This window comes from Podarcis cretensis, assembly GCF_951804945.1.
Source record: "Podarcis cretensis genome assembly, chromosome: 5".
In the NCBI taxonomy this organism is placed as follows: Eukaryota; Metazoa; Chordata; class Lepidosauria; order Squamata; family Lacertidae; genus Podarcis; species Podarcis cretensis.
The window spans coordinates 97,247,566-97,270,084 of record NC_137174.1 but is presented as its reverse complement, the minus strand read 5'-3'; the positions used below and the strand labels follow the sequence as shown (position 1 = coordinate 97,270,084).

General features: G+C 46.6%; 1 protein-coding gene across 2 annotated transcripts; it reads right to left on the bottom strand.

Annotated features, from left to right (window-relative positions):
• Positions 1-4,095: 4,095 nt before the first annotated feature.
• Positions 4,096-21,172, bottom strand: LOC307217053 (cytochrome P450 2J2-like). Of its 2 annotated transcripts, none has more exons than XM_079978067.1 (9): positions 20,851-21,172; positions 17,244-17,406; positions 14,500-14,649; positions 12,986-13,146; positions 11,152-11,328; positions 9,399-9,540; positions 7,013-7,200; positions 5,947-6,088; positions 4,096-5,757 (listed from the first exon to the last, which is right to left on the bottom strand). In XM_079978067.1, the coding sequence occupies exons 1-9, from the start codon at positions 21,019-21,021 to the stop codon at positions 5,576-5,578; spliced, it is 1,476 nt and encodes a 491-aa protein (XP_079834193.1). In that variant the 5' UTR covers positions 21,022-21,172; the 3' UTR covers positions 4,096-5,575. The 2 variants fall into 2 exon arrangements, with proteins under 2 accessions (XP_079834193.1, XP_079834194.1); XM_079978068.1 differs by lacking the exon at positions 20,851-21,172 and adding an exon at positions 18,026-18,105.
• Between the last annotated feature and the right edge of the window lie 1,347 nt (positions 21,173-22,519).

Below are 22,519 nucleotides of genomic sequence, written 5' to 3'. Positions count from 1 at the left end.
GCACCATTGCAGCCCCAGGCAACAGTGGGTGTGTGATTTTTGGGGGGCAGGCTGTAGCCATGGACATGCTATGTGATCTGATGGTGAATTTGGGCTGACCCAATGCAAAGATCCTGAGGATCCATGTGGATCCATGCTTTTTAACCACATTTTAAGTGGGGAGGGAAGGAAAAACACAGAAGGGACAAGGAGCAGGAGAGGGGTGTGCAGAGAAGCAGCTGGCTAAGAATGCAGGAGAGGGGTATAGGGAGGAAAGGAAGGCAAAAGTTTTCCCTCACCTACCCACCCAAGCCACCCAGCTCGCGCGCTCTCTCTCTCTCTCCCTTCTGCATGTTTTCAGCTTTCCCCTCTGCTTGCCTGGAGGGGAGGGGCTTTCCCTGCTCTTTGTTCCGTTTGAGCAAACACAGCAAGGAAACAGAGGTGGGTGGGCAGTAAGACCCTGAGGCAGAATGCCGGAAAGCAGCCGCTTCCTCTTTCAGGTTTCCCTTCTAGGAGACCCGCGGTTTGATTTTTGCCTGCTTTTTTTTGCCTCCCCTTGCACTATTTGGCTCCAGGGACCACACATTCGCTCAATAACACGCACAGACATTTCTCCTTCCTTTTTAGGAGAAAAAATCTGCGTGTTATAGAAGGAAAAATACGGTAAGTAAAAATGAATTGATGAAAGAGAGAACGTAAAATTACAATATATTAAATTAAATTAAGATAAAAACAAGGTTGGAAGGATTTGCTGAAATAACAATTTGAACTAGAATACAAAAACGGGAGGTGGGAGGAGGTCAAGGTAATAAGTAAAGGAAGAAAGTTATGTAAAGGTTTAATCTGTTCTTTTTCTTTTTTAAATGATTGTATTTTTTCTGTCTTTTTTATTTTTATTTTTTCTTCTTTTTCTATTTGTAATTTTTCAAAATTTTGAATAAATATTATAAAAAAAAGAACAGGGATCTTCTAATAAATCTCAGCACCCTTGACAAACGACAGTACCCAGGATTTTTTGGCAGAAGCCACAACTGTTTAAGGTGGTATCTGTCAGGGAGGGGGCTCTGGTGATCACACAGGGTCCCCGGACGTTTCACCGTCTATTGATCCCTGTGCCACCACTTTATTTCTCGCTGCCACCACCCAGGCCCTACCTAGTACAATACTGAGTCCAGTCAGGGTTAAATTGGAACATAAACGTCTGTTTATTTATTGCAGTTTAACAAGCGTGTGGTTTCATAAACGGTATCTGTCAATTACATTCATGGGGTGCCTGTCCAGACCCATAACTTCCGCTACCTGCTCTCTCTCACTAAACCACCTCTCAGATATTTACTTGTCTTCCTAGCTCCTAACTGTTCCTGACTCAGCTTATTTTGCTACACTAACTCAACCTGGGACGCAGGTGGCGCTGTGGGTTAAACCACAGAGCCTAGGACTTGCCAATCAGAAGGTCGGCGGTTCGAATCCCTGCGATGGGGTGAGCTCCGATTGCTTGGCCCCTGCTCCTGCCAACCTAGCAGTTCGAAAGCACATCAAAGTGTAAGTAGAGAAATAGGTACCGCTCCGGCGGGAAGATAAACAGCGTTTCCGTGCGCTGCTCTGGTTCGCCAGAAGCGGCTTAGTCATGCTGGCCACATGACCCGGAAGCTGTACGCCAGCTCCCTCGGCCAGTAAAGTGAGATGAGCGCCACAACCCCAGAGTTGGTCACAACTGGACCTAATGGTCAGGGGTCCCTTTACCTTTACCTAAGTCAACCTACCCACAGATTCTATCCCAATTCACTCCAACCCAACTCCCAACGAACTCCTCCTCTCCGCCCCTCCCAGAGCTGGTTTTATAGTCCCTCTGACTCCACCCCCCTGGGTTCTGATTGGGTAACCTGTTTAACTATTTCACCTCCCGCACTTGCATATGTTAACGTCACAGGAGCCGACAGGGAGATCAGGGCATTTGCAGGTCAGAGAAAGACCGACCAACTTACAGTTAGTTTCTTTATTAAGGATGCAGAACAGAGAACACAGGGAGACTTCAAATGGTTACTGCTGACTAGGTGTAGCAGTTGCCCTGACTGGCTTGTAACTTCCCCTTCACTCCTATCCCTCTGTGTTGGGCTCCCAGGGACCCTCTCTGTTTCTGCCTGGCTCTCTGCTCTGCAAAATGCCATAGATGCTTTGATCTGGGAGTGGATGGGGAAGAAGAGAAGCCATCAGAGTGGCTCTGTGGTGGAGCTGCCAGGTCTGATTCCTGTCCTGCCCTGTGCTGGGCATAGCCGTCAACAGTCTCTTATTTGGCGGGAAACTCCCTTATCCCAGCGCCGTTTCCCGCTGCTGTCCCAGATTGATGATATCCCAGAAATTTCCCGAGTTTCAAAGGAAGCAGCTCCTCTCCCTCCCTCCCTGCCAGCCCGGAAGGAGGGAGGCTCCAACTGGGTTGCTTGGCTGCGTTGCTCATCCAATAAGGAGTCTAAGAACGACTGGGGGGCGGAGCTTGCATGCCTTGTGCTGATCAAATCAGCCGTGTTGCCTGGGTTGGTCGCCTTTGCCTGGGGACTCGCCTTTGCTCAGCGCTTCCCAGCGGAGAGGTGACGGTGTGGTTTTCCTTGCTGCTGTATCCCTTTGCTGGATTGCTGTGCTGTGGGAACCACCACTTGAGGCTTCATTTGGCTGCTGGCTGGGCTTTCTGCCTTTGGGCCTTTGGCTTGGAGGGGCTGTACTGTGTGTGTGTGTGTGTGTGTGTGTGAGAGAGAGAGAGAGAGAGAGAGAGAGAGAGAGAGAGAGAGAGAATGTGTCACTTAAGCTGATAGTAGGAATGCTGTAGCTTCACACACTTACGTCACACAACGTGTAATCAACTTGGGGAATTTTTTTACCGCAGGATGTGGTGAGGTCAGTACTTTAGATTTACAAGGGGATCTGAGAGATGAATGGGAGATACGGTTTGTCAGTATTAATGGACAGCTAAATAGAAACTTAACCCCAAAAGTTAAGACCAAGATTCAAATCCTGACTGGGTAACTTTGCTCACTAGTAACATTGAACCATGAGGATGAGATGGTTGGACAGTGTTCTCGAAGCTACCAGCATGAGTTTGACCAAACTGTGGGAGGCAGTGGAAGACAGAAGTGCCTGGGACAGGTGAGGCTGCTGATCCCTTATTTTGGCTGCTGATCCCTTATTTTTGAGGCTGCTGATCCCTTATTTTCAAATCTGAAAGTTGACAGCTATGGTGCTGGGGCACCTGCCTGTTTCTTCTTCTTCATCATCACCCTCCTCCTCACTCCCAGCCTCCAGTACTTCCCAGCTCCTCCCCTCCTCTGGGGTGTGTCCGGTTTCCCACCACCAGGAGCCAGGATCCAAATCCCTCTGTGGTTTCTCTGGGGGGCCCTTGGCCAGGTGTCCTCCACCATTCCTCCACATCTAGCCTGTCCCTGACAGTGCAATACTGCTTTAAAAAATGTAATGCAGATGGGGCCTATGATAAGTCATTCGGGGGCAAGGAACTTTGAAGTGTCAGGCACAGCTCTAATGGCTTTAGCCCAAACGTAGAAGAGTTTTCCTGCACAGCGAAGAAGCTAGTCGAGGTGGAAATGACTAGTCAGCTAGACTCAGAATAACTATTTACAGGATTTATTAAAAGGAAAAGAAACCAGCAGAGTTTCTGCATACAAAACAAAGTAAAATAATTCCTTTCTTTTTTCTCTCTCTCTCTCTCTTAACCATACACAGCACTCCTACTCCTAACCCACCTAACCCTAAACTGTGCTAGCAGTCCTAGATAACAGAGTTGAGTGCTGGTCGTTAACCAATCGGAGTGAGTAGTTTCTAGGTCAAGCAGACCTTGGCTTTCTGCCAAGAGTAAATTGACACTGCCTTGAGTTAATTGTGTGAAGCCAGAATCTGTAAGTTTTCATGAGGATCAATTAACAGAAACTGAACACATATTATTATAGGAATGTCACAAATGGGTATGTGAACCTATTAATGGGGGTCCTTGGGTAAAAGAATACCCACCTGGATGAAATTAGGAATATTTGTTTCTTTATTCAATTTATAATACATTGCGTGGCAAGTTTCCGCCCCCCCCCCCAGTGGAAATAATGACACATGACACAATTATTAAGGCTAATGGGCTAAAAAAGGCCACAACTTTATTGGTTACAGGTGATGAGCGGTATTGGCTTAGGCATTGGTCCTAACCGACTATATCCAAATTCAGCCCATCCGCTTGAAGTCCAGGAAGGGTTAACCACCATTATAATAAATAATAATAATAATACATTTTTATTTATACCCTGCCCTTCCTGGTTCAGGAAACTGGGCTCAGGGCGACTAACAACAAATTTAAAACATTTAATTGATGCTACACAGGTTACATACGCTTCAGGTTACAGACTCCACTAACCCAGAAATAGTGCTTCAGGTTAAGAACTTTGCTTCAGGATGAGAACAGAAATGGTGCTCCAGCGGTGCGGCAGCAGCAGGAGGCCCCATTAGCTAAAGTGGTGCTTCAGGTTAAGAACAGTTTCAGGTTAAGTACGGACCTCCGGAACGAATTAAGTACTTAACCTGAGGTACCACTGCACCAAGAAAACAGCATAAAATACGGTATAAAGCGTATATAACAATAAAATCAAAAATCAATTTAGGGGGAAAATCCATCCAATAGACATTAGATGATCACCAGGGCTAGCTGGCTAAATTAGTCCCACTTGGGCCAGCGAGGAGACCAGGGAAGAACCAGCTGTGGGATCCCAGAGCGGGCAATCTTCACAAAATGGGGAGGGGGAGGGAGGAAGGGGAACGAAAGATCAGGCCAGGTTCAAATTGAAAGCCAGGTGGAATAGTTCTGTCTTACTGTCTTAGAGGGAGTCCTGCTGATGCACATCAAATAGGAGCTCCCCCAGGGTCACCAATAGGGGGCGTACCTTAGGCCCTCACCTCCCTAGGCTTCGGGCAGGGCCACGCCCCCCAGAATCCTTTACCAGACTACCCTTCAATATGTGGGGCAGGTGGTGGCGCTTCCTCCCCTCTTCCAACTACAGAATTATACCAATGCCTAACCACCAATAGCCAAAAAGTTGTGACGATTTGCTACGAGGTAGGTGAAAACCAAGTGGCTGATGCCAATTTGCCAAGTGGAAAAATTCCTACCAGGTCCCTCAATGGAGACCAACCAAGGTCCATAGCAAGGTCAAAGGCAAAACCTATAGGGCGGGAGGGTGGGAAAACCAAACAGCTGAGGAGCGGCAAAGAGCGAGATCCCCGGGCACGTCCTGCCTTAAATAGGGCAGGCCACACCCCCAGAGCCAGCCGATTGGCTGGCCAGGGGGTGACGCGGCTGGGAATCCCCCCAATCGCATGGGGGCTGGGCTGTGACGCCCGCAACCCCACCTCCTCAAAAGTGGCTTTCCGTCTCCCAGAGGAGTTCTGGGCAGCAGAAACATAACCATCAGTAGCAACATTTAAATATTCTAAAACCAGTTTAAAACATGTAGATATGAAAGGGGCAATTCAGCTGTCAGGAAGCCCATCTCTGCACAGCCCACCCACCTCCTCTCTGTGTGCAGAAATAGCCCCCCTTCCCCTCTGGAACTTAGTAAGGAACAGCACAGAGCTTATAGGGTTGTGGCACCATGGCCAATCCTCCGGTTATAGGCTTGATGCTGACGCTCTTCACTCCTTCTGGAAGCTGTAATTTAAAAACCCGCAGAAGTTTGGTGAAGACAATGAAGAGTTCGGTCCGCGCAAGGCGCTCACCCACACAAATGCGATGCCCTGCATGGGGAGGAACATTGAGATCCAGGTTAGTTAGTCAGTCTTGCGTATTCCTTGCTGACCAGGAAAAGGTGACACTATTCCATAAGGCTCACACAGCCATTGAATGACACACACACAATGCAACATACATTGTGGGGCATCTGCGGGCATTTTTCTGGGCTGGGGTGGGAGAGAGGGCACACTTACCTACTGCAAAGGGCATGAAGGCTTCCTTGCAGAAGAATTTTCCATCTTTGTCCAGGAAGTGATTGGGGTTGAACTGATGAGGCGTCTCCCAGTGGTCAGGGTCATACAAGACAGAAGCTACATCGGGGATGATGACGGTGCCCTGCAAAACCATTAAGTAATGATTATAATCAACTCCTCAGTTCCAATGGATCCACATATGGACAGATCAAAGTAAGCTCCTGGACAGATCTGCTTTCGGTGATTTCCTCCCCTCTCTTGCGGCTGTGGGTGTCAAGAGAAAGGGGTGCATATTTCCTCCTGCTGGACAGATGATAAGAAATCATAGTGGGAATGGAATCTTAAGTACAGTGGTACCTTACTTGTTGAACTTAATCCATTCTGGGGTCCGTTTGACTCCCAAAACCACTCAAAAACCAAGGCGCTGCTTCCGCTTGGCTTCAGGAGCTTCCTTCACTCGATCGGAAGCCGCGTCAGATGTTCAGCTTCCTAAAAACGTTCGCAAACCGTAACACTCACTTCCGGGTTTGCGGCATTTAGGAGTTGATTTGTTTGGGAGCCAAGCCATTCAACAACCAAGGTACCACGGAACTTCTGTATGATATTTGCATGATAAAGAGATTTAGTGGTTTTTAATGGTAGGTGATGTTGCTGTGTTGTATTATATCATTTATGTACATCGATTTATTTCTGGGAGTTAAGAATAGGAATGGGATAAAATGTGTTCGCTGAGCCCGTATCTTATACAGTCTGTATATGATGTTTGTTTGTTAATGTGTGGTGTGCTATGCCTAATAAAGGATTTTGAATTGAATTGAATTGAATATTTGCATAACTCAAATACGTTGGGTGGTATTTTACTGAGGTTTTGCTCACTTAGCTGCTGAAATTAATGAACACGACCAAGTTAGGGCTGTAAATTTCAATGGGTCTACTTAGTGCTAAGGCCACTCTGAAACAGAGCTGGGAACCTGTGGCCCTCCAGATGGCCTGACTTAATATAAGGTGGTTCCCCGCGTTCCATGGGAATTTAACAGGTATAACAGAAGGAGGAGAATCGGTATACCTTTTTAAGACGATAGCCTTGCAGGGTTATGTCTGTTGTGCATTCTCTGAAGGACCCAACCAGCAGGACATTGCAGAGGCGCTGGACCTCATGAATGACGGCATTGGTGTACGGCAACCTCTTCCGATCCTCATAACAGACCTCTTTGGAAGGATCCAGGACGGCATGTAGCTCCTCCCGGACTTTTTCTGGTGAAATATACACACGTATGCATACAAATCACCATGTCATATCAGATTAGCGGAGGAACCTCTGGCAGTCCTTTGGATAAATTTATATTTGATCCATGTCAGGACTAGGAAACCCCAAAGATCACACTGCCTTCCGTGAAACTTTTTGGGGGCCATATCCTAGCCAGGGGGGGGGGGCAGAAGCAAAAGTGCATAGAGCAATGATGGAAAATTTCACTTTTGTGCAGCAGGCTAGTTTCTGCACACATCCCCTAACGCCTCTCCGTCTTCTATCCAGGCAAGGAAGAAGCATGATCAGTCGGTGGCGTAGGGTGAGTTTCTGATGCGCAGGGCATGTGCATGCATGCCCAGAGCAGGCACACATGCGCACGTCGGGGATGGGGTGCGGAGGGTGAACAGAGCCCTCCAGTGCCAATCAATGCCACTGGATTCTGAGAGGGTGCAAGCTACACCGGGGCCTCCTCCTACAGAGACAGAAGAGCATGGCTCTACATCAGCCAGTTTGGGCTCCCCCCCTGCATGGGTGCTGGGCAGGCAGGTGGTGCAACGAGGTCCTGCCTAGTTCCGGTGAGGTGGGGGGGGGAGCCTGGATGGCCAATGCAGAGCCATGCTCTCCTCTCTCTCTAGGAGCTTGCCTCCTTGCAAGGCACCTGGGAGCGGCGTCAGAGGTCAGTGGCAGTGTCGCGTCAAATGAAATGTCTGTGCAGGTGGGGGAAAGGGCTGGCAACTTGGGCAGGTGCAGTATGGGGCCCGTCCCAGCCCCAAAGATCCGGCCCTGGGGCAGCTTGCCTCCCCGCAGGGTGCCTGCAGTGGGGGCACCTGGTTGTGTCCTCTCACACCCGCAGAATCACATGTCTGGGGTCGCCCCCGCCACAGCCCCAGTCAGGCTTTGCCAGCGATCAGAGTTCAGGAGCACATCTCAGCCAGGCAAAAAGACTGTATTTTTCCGTGTATAATACGCCCGCATGTATAAGACGACCCCTATTTTTTTGGACCGCAACAAAACTATTTGGGGGGGAGATTGCCCAGAGTTCTGCCTGCCAATGAAAATCGCACCCATAGCCGCAGCCACCAATCATCTGCATGCTTGTTGCCAAAAGCCCACCTGCACACTCGACGCAACCACAGCCAATTGCAGGCACGCATCGCCGCAGCCATAATAGCCAGCCCAGTTGCAGCAGCAGCAGCCAATCAGCAGCAGGTCTTGCCAAAGCAACCAATCACAAGCCCAAATGCCACTGCCAATCTCCTGTTGGCTGTTGCCACCAATCACCCGTCCCCCCTCTGCTATCCGTGTATTAGACGACCCACAATTTTTGCCTATTATTACTAAGGAAAAAATATTGTCTTATAGATGCAAAAATACAGTATTTGTGCTATGAAATGGAAGCTGTGAGTGCTGTGACCAGGGGAGAGTTCTGAAGGCCAGGTAGCATTACCTGCAGAGCCACATCCAGCCCCAGGCTTGCAGTTCACACACACTGAACAATTGGGTTAGTATGTTAAGGATAAACTAATGTTGATAGTTCAGAGGGAAATTCCCAAGTGTCAAAAAAGACTATTTATATATGCTACTACTGCAGCCTGTGTCTTGTTAGTCCCCAAATGGAAAACGAGCGAGGTCCCAACCAAAGAAGAATGGCAACTTAAACTGATGGAATACGCGCAACTTGCAGATTTAACATATAGAATAAGTGAACAAGAAGAATATACATTTGAAGAAGACTGGAAGATGTTTACTGAATATATGGGTGAAAATTGTGTTCATTTAAAAACACTGGTAGCATTAAGATAAATTCAACAGTGTCAATAGGTTTCGATGGATATAACCATGGTTTACAAAATGAACTTGTAAGCAAAATGAACCACGGAGAGAAGAAGGGAAGCCATTGATTTAAGGTTGTTTAAATGAATATTTTGAAATGCAAATTAGAAAATTTTATTAAAATTGTGTGTGTGTGTGTGTGTGTGTGTGTATAAAACGTTAAGAGAAAAGGTGGAGGTGGTATATGTGCTGGCGAGTTAGGTGCACAGCAACCAGCTTTCAAAACCAACTCTTTGCTTCAGTGAAAGAGGCTGCAAAGTCCTCCCCCGCCCCCGCCTGTTTAGCCAGCTTGCGCATGTGCTCGTGCCAATCTTCCCACACGATGCTTTCTACCTATAAAACGTATCTGGACTTGTTACGGAGGCCTCACCTTGGATGTCTTGAAAGGCTAGCATGTAGAGGAGAGCCCAGAGAAGCGTGACGGAGGTCGTCTCGGTCCCCGCTGCAAAGAAGTCGGTGATGACGTGGATCATGTTTTCCTCGTCAAAGGTGCTGTTGGGGTCGTCTTTGCTCTGTTGGTGCCCAAAAGGTGATAGTAAGGTTAAAGGGTTCAGTGGCGTTCCGTTCTTTGTGTGGCCCCTGGATAGGGCAGCATTCTGAACTATGCCACAATACAGTGTGAAACAAATGGCAGGTGGGCAGAGAGCAGAGCAGGAGTGGGGGAACATTTCAGCCTGTGGACCGACTTCCCGTCTAGGCCACCTTCTGAAGGACCATGGTAGGTGGGGCCAGAGACAACTCTCAGGACCCTTAACAAAATGCAGCCCCCAGAATTCTTTGAGAAAAGCCATGACTATGTGAGATGGCCTGGAAAGTGTGCAGAGGAGGGCAACTAAGCTGATGATGATGATGATGATGATGATGATGATGATAAAAATTATTTATACCCTGCCCTCCCCAGCCAAGACCAGGCTGAGGGTGGCTAACACCTGATATAAAAACAAATTGATTGAAATACAACTTAAAAACAAGATTAAAATACAACATTAAAACATTAAAATACAGCCTCATTTCAATGGAAACTCAAATCGAAAACTTTTTTGGGGATGAAAACGTCAAGTCTTCTACAAGGCTAACTTTCCAGACTGGTCCTACATGGGCCAGAAAAAAGCCAGGGAAGTCCCCAAATAGGAGTTCCATCACAGGAGGAGAAAGGAAAAGGAAAAAGAAAGAGAGGGAGGGGATCAGACTGGTTCCAAGCCAAAGGCCAGGTGGAACAACTCTGTCTTACAGGCCCTGCAGAAAGAAATCAGATCCCGCTGGGCCCTGGTCTCATGAGACAGAGCGTTCCACCAGGCTGGAGCCAGTGTTGAAAAGACCCTAATCTGGTTGAGGCTAATCTGACTTCCTTAGGGCCCGGGACCTCTAGGGTGTATGGACCTTAAGGTCCTCCGTGGGTCCTAGGCCATGAAGGGCTTTAAAGGTCAAAACCAGCACCTTAAATCTGACCCTGTACTCCATTGGGAGCCAGTGCAGCTGGAAAAGGATCTAGGAGCCAAGCCTTATGAAGAGCAGTTGAAGGAACTGAGTATGGAAAAGAGGAGATTGAGAAGAGATATGATAGCCATCTTCAAATGTTTTAGGGGCTGTCACAGGCTTGTTTTTCCCTGCTTCAGAGTGTAGGACTCGGACCAATGGCTTCAAGTTACAAGAAAGGCGATTCCGACTAAGCATCAGGAAGAACTTCCTGTCAGTAAGGCTGGATCTACACTCACCTTTAAAAACGTTGCTAGAACAATATTAGAAAACGTTGAGTTTATGATAGCTAGTTGCTCTGCAGAACCCTCTGGTGCCACATTTTAATAACACATCATTAACATTAAAAAAAGAACGTCATATGGCTATGGTTATCAGAACCACAGCTTAACTCTTTTTTAGTGTTAAATGATCTGTTTGACAGTGGAAATGTCTCCTTTAGGAGGTTGTGGACCCTCCTTCTTTGGAGGCTTTTAAGCAAAGGTTGGATAGCCATCTTTCATAGATGGTTTAGCTGCATTTCTTACATTGCAGAGGGTGGACCAGCTGACCCTCAGGGTCCCTTCCAACTCTTCGATTCTACGATTTACCAGCATTTCCACCATCTCTTCAGATGAGCTCCACCTGCACAGAAGGCAGCCCCTTACCTTTTCAATCTGATTCAGATAGTAGTCAATTAAATCCTGCGGGTCAATTGGGTCCCTGGTCTTCTCGTGGCTTCTGATCTCGTCCCTTATAACTGCATGCCCTTTCGCCAAGCATTCAAAGGCCTTCTGGTGAGGTCCCGGCAAATGGCGCATCAGCCCAGGAAAAAGATCATATGCCTGAAGATGGAGGGAAAGAGGAGACGCTTGGTTATCTGCCCTCGCCGCGTTAATCGTAGCTCTTTGAAGGGCATGCGGGCATACCCTCCAATATTTTGAGTCCCAAAGCCAGAACGCATGTCTTCCCGCCCGTACTCCTGCGCGAGTCACTGGACCCACGTGAGATCACAGAGCCCCAAAAATGCACTTTCCCCAGAGCTATGCTTGCACGGTGTGCCAAAGCATGCCTTTTTGGGGCACCACACTGAGATCGGGCCACTTTTCGGGGTGAGAGCTCGGAGCAAAATTGCGCGAGATCGTGACACCCAAAATGGCTGCCCTGCCCTCACGTGAGAAAACGGGATGTCCCATTTTTTCTGGGACAGTTGTGGGGCATGTGGGGGGGGGGGTAAGCAAAGGCTGCTTTCGTGAGTGTGTAATTATGGCTCACAAAAAGGATCTTGTATATGGAAGGGCCGGTTATTCCTTCAGGCTATTAAAGCTAACGGATAAATAAATAAATAAATAAATAAATAAATAAATAAATAAAGGGTCCTTGGGTAATATGCTTATGAGGGATAATTGTCTGAAACTACATTGCTGTTTTTGGACTACTACTTCTCCCCGTCTCTCCTCAGATCCTCGCTTTCTTTTCCTTTCTTGCTTTTATCGTCTCTCTTCCTCGCTTTATGGTTGTTATTATCGCTCTTTGTGTATCAGAAAGTGAAAAAATAAAAACAGTTACAAAAAAAAGAGAGAGAGAGAATTATGGGCCTGACATTGTCTTTGAAGCACCAACATTTTAATGAGGGATGCCAAGACGACGTAGCATCACATAAAACTACCCATGGCTGCTAGTCAGATCTGTCTTCACTGTTGGAGGCTGTGATGCTTCTGAAATGGCAGGTGCTGGAAGCCACAGCAGCGGAGAGCGCTCTTGTGCACACAGAAAGGATGCTGGACTAGAGGGACCTTTGGCCTGCCTGATCCAGCAGGACTCTTCTTAGGTTCACCCCTTTCCCTTTTCATCCTCACAACAACCATGCGAGTTAGGTTAGGCCAGGCATAGGCACACTCGGCCCTCCAGATTGGGACTACAGTTCCCATCATCCCTGACTACTGGTCCTGATAGCTAGGGTTCATGAGAGTTGTAGGCCAAAAAAACATCTGGAGGGCCAAGTTTGCCTATGCCTGGGTTAGGCTAAGAGACTGTGTCTAGCTAAATGTTGCCCAATGAATTTTGAGGCTGAATCCTGGTCTTTGAGGCCCTAGTTCAAAACCTTGCAGGATACTTTTGGGAGAAGAAAAAACTAAGGAGTAAACCCTACACAAATCCAGAGTGGCATCCCTAAGACACTTGGATGGCACTTTGTACACCTCCTTCTGGCAATTCCTGCAGCCAAGATGGTGCCAAACACCTTGCTCTGCTTTCCTTTGGACCACCTCAGTGAGGACAAGAGCGGAGTCTTGTCCCCTGGCCAGCCCAGGACTTCCAGACACACTGCTCAGGCTAGCATCCCAGAGAAGTCACTTCAGTGCCTCTAACGCAACGGTTTGACTTAACCCCAAGAGGCATACTCCGTTGCCTCTCAAGACAGACCGATGCAATAACCCAGCTACCCTTCTGACACAGGACATTCACTTAATTTTGTTTTTCAAAATCTTTCGGAACACGCACAATTCGAAACGGGCTGGGCAAAAAATGGAACATGAAATCGACAGCCTTGACCATATCTTGGAAGACCTCGTCGTCGTAGGAGAAGCGATGCCCAAACACCACGGACGAGATCACATTGGAGACCGCAGGGAAGATGGCAAGAGCAGGGTTCATGGGCTTCCCTGAAAGGGCAGGTGTGATAAACTGTCATCATTTAACATTCAGACCAACATTTAGACCTGCCTAATATGAAGCCAAACGTTTTCACCTGAGAGGCCAGGAGCAAATCTAGTAGGAGGGGGAGGGCTGGGTCTGCTACAAAAAGTGGCTGCATTCATTATTGCTTTTGTGCTTGTCTTTCATTTCATTCTTTCAATGTATGATTCTGCCTGACTCAGTGCTGGGAAACTTTTGGCCTGCCACATGTTATTGTACTACAACTCCCATCATTCCTGGCCTTGGTTCATACTTGCTCAGGGTGATGGGAGATGGAGTCACTTCCTGCATGTAGAAGCATCTCCTCCTCCTCACAGACTGTTCCTTGCCGCATGCTAGGAGAGTGAGACTGAACCCAAAAGTGGCCTTCTCTTTGCAGACGATCCTGCACAAGATCCAGACTAAATCCCTCGGGGCAAGTTAGGTAGGATTGCACCAAGGTTTTTTTTGTGTGGTGTTTTTCCAGGGTGCAAGAGCAAATAAACACATCAGTGAAACACTGCACAAAATCAGTCTCAACCCTGGAGCCCTGCCAAGAATCAGGGCAGGAGTTCAGAACTCCTCCTCCAGTCGGCTCCCATTGGAGTCAACGCCAAAGGCTCTATGCAAGGAGCAGGCAATAATGTTGCTTCAGCAGCAGCTGGCAGTCAAGTGGGGCCCTAAAGGGTCCTGCAGCCAAGCAATTGCCTCTAGCTCTGCCCTCTTGGAAGGAAGCTGTTGCATTTAAAGAGGCTGTGCTCTGTTTTTTAGTTGTTGGTTCCAAAGGAGCCAGGGAGGGTGCCCTCCTGCATTGTGGGTGATTCTGGAGGGGAGAGGGAAAGGGCAGTCTCCATAGACTTGCAGATCATCACATTTTTAAATATGTGGTTTCCTGGATCATAGAACTGTAGAATTGGAAGGGGCCCTGAAGGTCACTGCAGATGCAGGAATCTCAACTAAAGCATTTATGAGCTGCGTAAATTCCAAAGCTTCAACAGACACATCCTAGGCATGCCTATGCTTTTCAGTCTTACACCCACGAGGCCTAGAAGCTTAAATAGTCACACTAGAAGAAACTGATCCTGTAAATGCATTGGGCAGTTAAACCTTCCATTTCTGCATTGTTAGCCCCGACCAGAAGTGCTGGTCAATTCACAAGCTTGAAACTGCACATAATGTTTTTAATATTTAATGCTGTATTGTTTTTAATACTTGATTGGAAGCTGCCCAGAGTGGCTGGGGAAACTCAGCCAGATGGGCGGGGTATAAATAATAAATTATTATTATTATTATTATTATTATTATTATTATTATTATTAAATAATGGTGGTGTTTCTGACCTCCCTCATTTCGAAATAGTTCGAGGAGATAGTTCGACTCCTGTTGAATGCGGTACTCCACGCCCTTCTTCCCCATGCCTAAATTCCGCAGGGTCGTCAGGCTAAAGCGCCTCTGCTGCTTCCAGATGTGGCCAGTTGCAAACAGAACTCCTGTTAGAGCAGATCAGCAATACGTTATAGAAGCATTGGAGTGGGGTGGGAAGAAATGCATCAGAGAACAGTATACGGTATTCCTTACGGGGGGAAAGTTTGTATGTTTTTAGCTGTTGGTATTTTATCTGGATTGCTTTAAATTGTGTGAGCTGCCTTGAGCCCTGGTCCAGGAAAAGGCAGGATATAAACAACAACAACAACAGCCTGGAGAAGCCAGAGATGGAAACTAGGATTTTCAATGGGCAATCCAAGTGCTGTGCAATTGAGCTACAGACAATCCTTTGTTACGATATGGATGCAATGCAGCTGCAAAGTGCTAGCTTGAAAAGTAAACATGATGGGAATGTTGGGACTGCCCGTGGGAAACAGAGGGACAGTCAATTCACAGTGCGAAGCACCAGAATTAGCTCAGAGTGTAATATGAGCTCTTCCGTTTGTTCCTGTCCAGGAAGTGCAGGAAGTGTTTGTCACTAGACTGCTGGAGCTTGAAGAGAGCAGTCACGTTTTTGTAACGCTGCAAAGACAGAAATAAAGGCATGTAAATACATTTCTGTCTATCTCTTTCCCCTGCCCGGGGGGGGGGGGGGGGGGCGGGCAGGAAAGAGGGGTGTGTTCTTCTCACGCTGAGAAGGATCGCCTATTGCGACCTAGCCTGGATCTTGCTGGGGAATGCAGCCAGGGAGGTCAACAGGGAATCATGCCAGGTGCCTGGGAGAGTTGCCAGTTTCTCCTGATGAAGGCTTGATTTCCGACATCCTCGACCCAACTCTAGTTGTGTGTTCATTATGCATAGCTGGCAGGGCAAAATGTGGAGGGAGGTGGAAGGTATATGTGCAGCTCATTCCCATTATTATTATTATTATTATTATTATTATTATTATTATTATTATTTTACATCCATACACAATTTTGGTACATGTACAGCCTTCAATAATTATACCATTAAATATTGATTCAAACTTGTATTTGTACATGCTCTTTTCTTATAATTTCTAACTAAACAAAAATAAACCAAAGTAAAAAAATCCAATAAACTAAATTCCAATAAACTAAATTATATGAAAACAGACTTCCCGTCATTTCCCGATGTAAGTTACATTTACGACATTGAATGTACTTATACTTCTTACCTTACTCTTACTATAGTTTCTAGTACTTTCTTATAACATATCATACCATTTTCCCTTGCTTAGTAGTATTTAATTTACACAAGGGTTATTAAAACGCTGCCATAGATGTTATTTTTGTAGGTATTTCTTGAACATATCCCATTTTTGCAGGAATGATTGTTTTGTATTTCCCCTTAATCTATCTGTCAATTGAGCCAATTCTGGATAGTCTAATAACTTGTTCTGCCATTCCCTTACTGCTGGTACTTTTCCCCCTTTCCAGTTTGATGCAGTTAATAACCGGGCAGTGGCTGTTGCATATAAAAATATTTCTCTTATATTTTTCGGGATATCACTGCCTAAAATTCCAAGTAGAAATGCTTGTGGTGTGTGCAGCTCATTCCTATTGAAGAAGTATGGATGGATGCCATTTGGATCCACTGGGTATGAATTTTGATGGTGTGTGCGCTTGTATGTAGAAGCTCGTCCACATTCTGCCATGGCTACTCAAATATCTGCCAGAAGCCACTCATGCACTGTGGATTTTTGAAGGGGTCAGTTACTGAGAACCTTTGTGGGTGCCACAGGAGGTACTCATGGGTACCCCAATGCCTGCAGGTGCCACAGTGGGGTCCTCTGGAGTAGCAGATTCTGAGCTAGGTGGACTCATATTTTTACTTTTTAGAAAATAGCATCCTATATCCCCGCATTGTATTCAAAAACAAGAGGGCCTAGAAATAGACTGATTTGTCCATTTCTGATTTGTCCATTTCAGTATACAGTGGTACCTCGGGTTACAGACGCTTCAGGTTACAGACTTTGCTAACCCAGAAACAGTACCTCGGGTTAAGAACTTTGCTTCAGGGTGAGAACAGAAATCGCACACTGGAGGCGCGGTGGCAGCGGGAGGCCTCATTAGCTAAAGTGGTACCTCAGGTTAAGAACAGTTTCAGGTTAAGAACGGTACCACTAGTTGTGCAGGTGCGGCTTACCAAACACAATGCGTTCCCTGGAAATCATTTGTTAGGCGAGTGTTCGCATAATGAGTCCACAATTTCTATTGATTCCTATGGGAACATTTCTAAATGGGGATTTGATTGGTTCCTCCCCCCCCCCCCATGGTTTGTTCCTAGGAATTGCTGCAGCCAACATGCAAAAGAGATACAAAGGGAAAATTGATTTGTCCGGTCTAACGAAACATAAGCAAGCAACGAAGTAAGGAAGTGGGCAAACTCTGGCTGTTTGGATATCTGAATCTGTGGAGTGTTTAGCGAGGTCATAATTTTGTACGTTAAGATAAGTGAATTTTCAGATGGCGAGCGGATCGACAGCAGAACCTGCGTGTATTGGGAATTCAATTAGTATTTTTGATGGACATTTTTTTTTTCTGTATGCTCCCCGCCCCCTATTTGAGTGCATTTTGTTGCATTTGATCAAGGTAGAGCCCAGAAACCTCAACACTCGGTAAGGAGGTTGACTTACCTTTTCCCTTCATTGTCTCAATCACGAAAGGGGTCATGGGCCGGCCCGTCATCTGTTCGGAATGCGTGACCAGCGCCTCTTTCACAGCATCAAACCCATTCAGGATAATCATGGGTTTGTGTCCCACCCACATGGTGAAGATCCTCCCATAAGCCTTTGATATCTGCAATTTAGACAAATAAAATAAAGTAACTTTTCTTGCAATTATTTATTTAATTCTTTTTTGGAAACAACTTTGTAGGCAACTCTAGCAAAAGCAACTTCCTCCCAATATGCTTTGCTGCCTGAAATGAACAACAAGTTGGCACCTCCTTCCCGTTCCACATACTGTCAAAATGCAAACCGGCAGTAAATCACACAGTTCAGAGTTTGCTCTTTACAGTATTAGCAAAAACACAATTTCCGCAGACTTGGCCAAGTGTCAGGCCTAATGGGCAGAGCAGCTCGTTCTCTGTGATCTTAACTCCATGAAAATCAATTGTTGAGACTGAAAGTCCTCGGCTCCTTGCAGTCGTCTGTCCCCTCTTCGCCAGTGCTTTCTCCAAACAATCTGAAATTGCTCCTGTGTGAAGCCAACCTCTCCTCTGCCCTTTTCATGCCTCTTCTGGTTCTGGGAGTCAAGGGTGGAGGGGAGCTTGTCACAGCAGGGGGGGGGGGAGATACCCGTGACTCTTCACCAGGCTGACACATCTCTGCCTTTTGGCCTCTCCTCCTTCAGCTTCTGCCTCTGATTCTGGACTTCTCTCTACCACAGACTCCCCCTGCTCACTGAGCCCTGTTACCTCTTCACCTTCCAACATCTCCTCTTCTCAGACTTCTCCCTCTGACCATTCATCATCCCACCATCGCTCCCTGGACTCTGAGCCGCCAACCCTAGCTGGTTCCTCCCACCATTCCTCTGCATCCAACCAGTCCATGACACATACAAAAGCTGACTGGACTGGTAGATGAACCTTACTTCAGTGCTACTGCTGGGGCATCCTCCTTCTCCATACCTAAGGGTATCTTAAGGACCACCTGGACCCTTAAATCCCAGCTGAATCACTGAGATCATTTGCAGGAATGTTGTTGGTTGTCCCCTGAGTTGGTGAGGCTCATTTGACGTCAGTGCAAAATAGAGGGTGGAATTCAACATTGCATTCTTCCACTTGTTCCATCTGTCAAAGGATTTCAGCTTGCCAGGTGGAACAATCCCCCTTCTCCCCCCCCCAGTGCTGTTCTAGGGGGTTCTACCAACCATCCATAGCAATTGGGGGGGCTGCATGGGATGCAGAGAGGGAGAAAGCCACATTTTGCAAGTGTAGTTCCTCACACAGGGCTTCCATTGACAGGCCTAGTTGGCTAAATCCTCTTCTTACCCGAGACCTTAGTGTCACTGGTCCAGTCCTGTGGAATGTTCTGCAAATAGACACTCAAGTCGTCACGTTCTGTTTCAACCTTTAAACACCCACTGAAGACTTTTATTTACCACCAGTGGGGAGTTTTCTGGGAGGTCTCATGCCATTGGTGGTTTGGTCCAGAGTTTAAAGAGGGCCACTCAACTAGGGGTGTCAGAGAATTCCAAAAAAGGCAAAATGAGAGTGGAAATTTCCCATGCCGGTTTATTCATCCTATATATACATTGTTGTTTCAGACCTGGTGTGCTGGGAGAATGAATTACTATCTTCCCTTGTTCAGTTCTTTACAGTGTTTATCTGGATGGGACAAGGTCACATTCCATTCCTTCCACTGTTTACCAACTAGCATACGAGCTGCGGCCATGAATAACTCACAGAGTACATATCCAGTCTCCGCCATTAAAATTCCACTCTGGAGTTCTTCCTCGGGGTTTCTGGTTGATGTCACTATTTATGGCAGTTGAGTTCTACTCCCCTCCAGGGGTGTGGAGCTATTGTTGTTGTTGTTGTTTAGTGGTTTAGTCGTGTCCGACTCTTCGTGACCCCATGGACCAGAGCACGCCAGGCACTCCTGTCTTCCACTGCCTCCTGCAGTTTGGTCAGACTCATGTTGCTAGCTTCGAGAACACTGTCCAACCATCTCATCCTCTGTCGCTCCCTTCTCCTTGTGCCCTCCATCTTTCCCAACATCAGGGTCTTTTCCAGGGAGTCTTCTCTTCTCATGAGGTGGCCAAAGTATTGGAGCCTCAGCTTCACGATCTGTCCTTCCAGTGAGCACTCAGGGCTGATTTCCTTAAGAATGGATACGTTTGATCTTCTTGCAGTCCAGGGGACTCTCAAGAGTCTCCTCCAGCACCTATGGAGCTATTAGGGCAGGGGAAAACCAGGATTTATGAGGTAAAATTCCTGACAATGCTCCTCAGGTTGTTCTGGGGAGTTCACTGCATCCTGTGGTGTTGCTTAAGCTTGTATCTGCCAACTTGAACGGCAGAATGGGCCAGACCTGGGAAGTGTGTCCCTGACATGGATGAACTTCCATCTCCGGCATGATTTGTGATCAGTTCCTCACTAATTTGGAATATTGGCATTAATCAAGAGGCACTCCTGAAACGCCGTATGATAATGGGTTGCAATCAATCAGCTGCTGAAAGGACTGTGTTCAGATCTTCGAAGGTATTTGAATGATTTCTAAGAAGCTTGAAAACCCTTAAAACAGCCAGGAAGGAAAGGGGGAGGACAAGACGCTTTGTGCTTTTAAATGGTCTTTTTCTTTCTTGAAGTCCGATGCAAAATGAATGAGTCATGTGTAGTCACAGCTATGTTAATCTGTCTGGCATGAGCAAAAGAGGGGAGAGGCGTTTGATTTATGCTCAACAAAGAATTTAATAATGTTTTATTATGCCTACGCCCCTTGACCAAGGACTTTATTTAAATTATCATTGGACTGGATCAGGAGTGTAAGGGAGCAACTCAGAGTAAGAAGATGAACAGCTGCTAATTAAATCTGGCAAGAGACTGCATTTGTGAAAAGTTTTTGTTTTTTTAACTGTGCGCCAAGGAAAAGCCCCAAAGTGTGGCTGGGGCAACCCAGTGAGGTGGGCAGCATAGAAATAACAACAACAACAACAACAAAACAACAACAACAACAACAACAACAACAACAACAACAACAACAACAACAAAACAACAACAACAACAATATCGGAGGGGGTTCACATGAACACCACATCTTCCTGGCTGCAAAAACGGTGGGGAGACGTACTCTTCTCTCAGTAAAACATAAACAAAAACCTGTCTCATTTACAAGAAGCATCGTCAATTATTTGCTTGAGACTTCTAAATACATACCTTCTTGTGCATTTCATTTCACTTTTAATTTGTATACTGCCTTTCTATATTACTTTACACAAGTTGGTTTACAAGCAGAAGAAACCACAATTTATACAGCGAAGGTGATACACCAGGGGTTGACAACCTAAGGCCCATGGGCCACAAGCAGCCCATGGGGGGCGTTTAACTGGCCCATGGACACCCACTGGCCACTCGGGGACCCCTGCCGCCCGCTCGGTCGGCTCCTGTGTGCTGTTCTAACCCATCTTTATTCGTTACAAGTTGCCAAAGTATTCTGACCCCCTTCCCTTCTGCTTCTGCAATCTTAAATCAGTTTCATTTCAACAATATGGCAAATCATACCAGCATAAAATAAATACCTTGGTGTATGTTTCCTGGTTGAGACTCAAGTCCAAGCGCCACAGACTTCCAATGATGGGAAAGGGGGTTGGCCCAGGTGGGTACTGCCGACTCAGCCATTGCAGTTTTAGGAACTGCACGATCAGGAGAGTTACAATGGCAATGGCAATGAGCCCGCTCACTCCCACCATTGCCCTGGCTGCTTTATCCCTCGGTTTTAGGATCAGCTTGTGCCTTTGGAATGGTCTGGAAACATCTGCTTCCTTAGTGAGCTGTCTTCATCTTCAAGGCTGCCTGAAAGTTTTTGTGAAGGCTGCCTCAGCTTCCTCATTTGTTACTGCATGGTGGCAATTAGATAAGGAGGTAATATTCATGTTGAAATTGTAATCAATATGATGATTTAATAATAGGGTGAGGAGATTGTGGGGGAACAGGCCGTGCTCTTTCTTCATGACAAAGGGCCTCTCCCTGGTCTTGGAACTATTGCATTAAGGCCGTGCTGCAATAGCATCCAGCTAGAACAAGCTGCATCAAATCATTCGGAGCAGGCATGCAGAACCTGCTGGCTGGGGCTGATGGAAGCTGGAATGTGACATCGGAAGGAGACCAAGGCATTTGGAAACGATGCAATAAGGAGTGAGGCAACAGGAGCTGTAGCAAGATAAAGAGGCCAGGGTAGTTCTAGATGACATGTAGATGACATAATCCTAGTCTTGCGCTACTGCTAAGCAACTTAGGCACCACCTATAAGCAGAAAGTGTTCATTCATTCCTGCTCTCAAAACAATGTTACAAAAGTTGGGTGCCACCCCCTCTCTCTGCCAAGCTGTGGCAGGGTTCCAATGGGTTCCAGTCTGTGTTCCTTTGGAGAATTGAGATATGGCGGAGCATGCCCTAGCTTTAAGAAATATGGTTTATTCGCCTATTTATACCTTCTGTCTGCATGGAGGGGGTCCGGATCTTACAGTATGGTCATTTCAAGAGGGGCTTGTGCCCCAAAGCAGTGCAGCCCTGGAGTCGAAGGCATTTCTCCCAGCCAGCAAGCGGCCATCCTGCCCAAGATGGATCCCAGTCTTCCTTCCTTCCTTCCTTCCTTCCCTCCCTCCTTCCTTCCTTCTTCTTCTTCCCAGCAACCCTTCCTCAAGACTCACTTTTCCTGTCACCTCACACACAGCTAGGCTGGTTTCCTTCCAAACCCCCAGTCTGTGTCCACACCTCAGGGCAAAGGGCCAGGGCAGTTGTCTTGCACTGCCAATTGTCCTCAATGGCCCTGTATTCTGTTTTATCATATCATCAATGCATAGTACAGTATGTTACAGTCAAACACATGGTAACAAGAAACGGGGGAGGGGGAGAGACTAGCATAAGTATATGACACATATCCGTAAATAAAAATAGTAACATATTATAATTCTTATAAGCCTTAATTTTAACTAGCCTTCCACTTTTTATCTGTTTTCCTATCTGTTGTCTTTTTGACTGCATTTTCTTATTTTACTAAATTATTTTCATTACCTTACACTGTCCCACTTGGTCACATCTGCTGCTGAGTATTTCCCGCCCCCCAGTCTGTTACACTTACTTTCTTGTTATACTATTTTTTCCCTATATTTTACATATAATGTCCAGTCCTCTTTTAAATTCTTATCGTCATTATTTCTTAATCTAGTTGTCTTGCTGGCAAGTTCTA

Coding starts and splice junctions, on each gene's coding strand:
- LOC307217053 (XM_079978067.1), bottom strand. CDS start 21,021: ATGGTGGGAGTGAGCGGGCTCATTGCCATTGCCATTGTAACTCTCCTG. Junction 14,650..17,243: donor TGAGACAATGAAGGGAAAAG/GTAAGTCAACCT, acceptor CTGCTCTAACAG/GAGTTCTGTTTGCAACTGGC. Junction 7,201..9,398: donor AGCCTTTCAAGACATCCAAG/GTGAGGCCTCCG, acceptor ATATTTCACCAG/AAAAAGTCCGGGAGGAGCTA.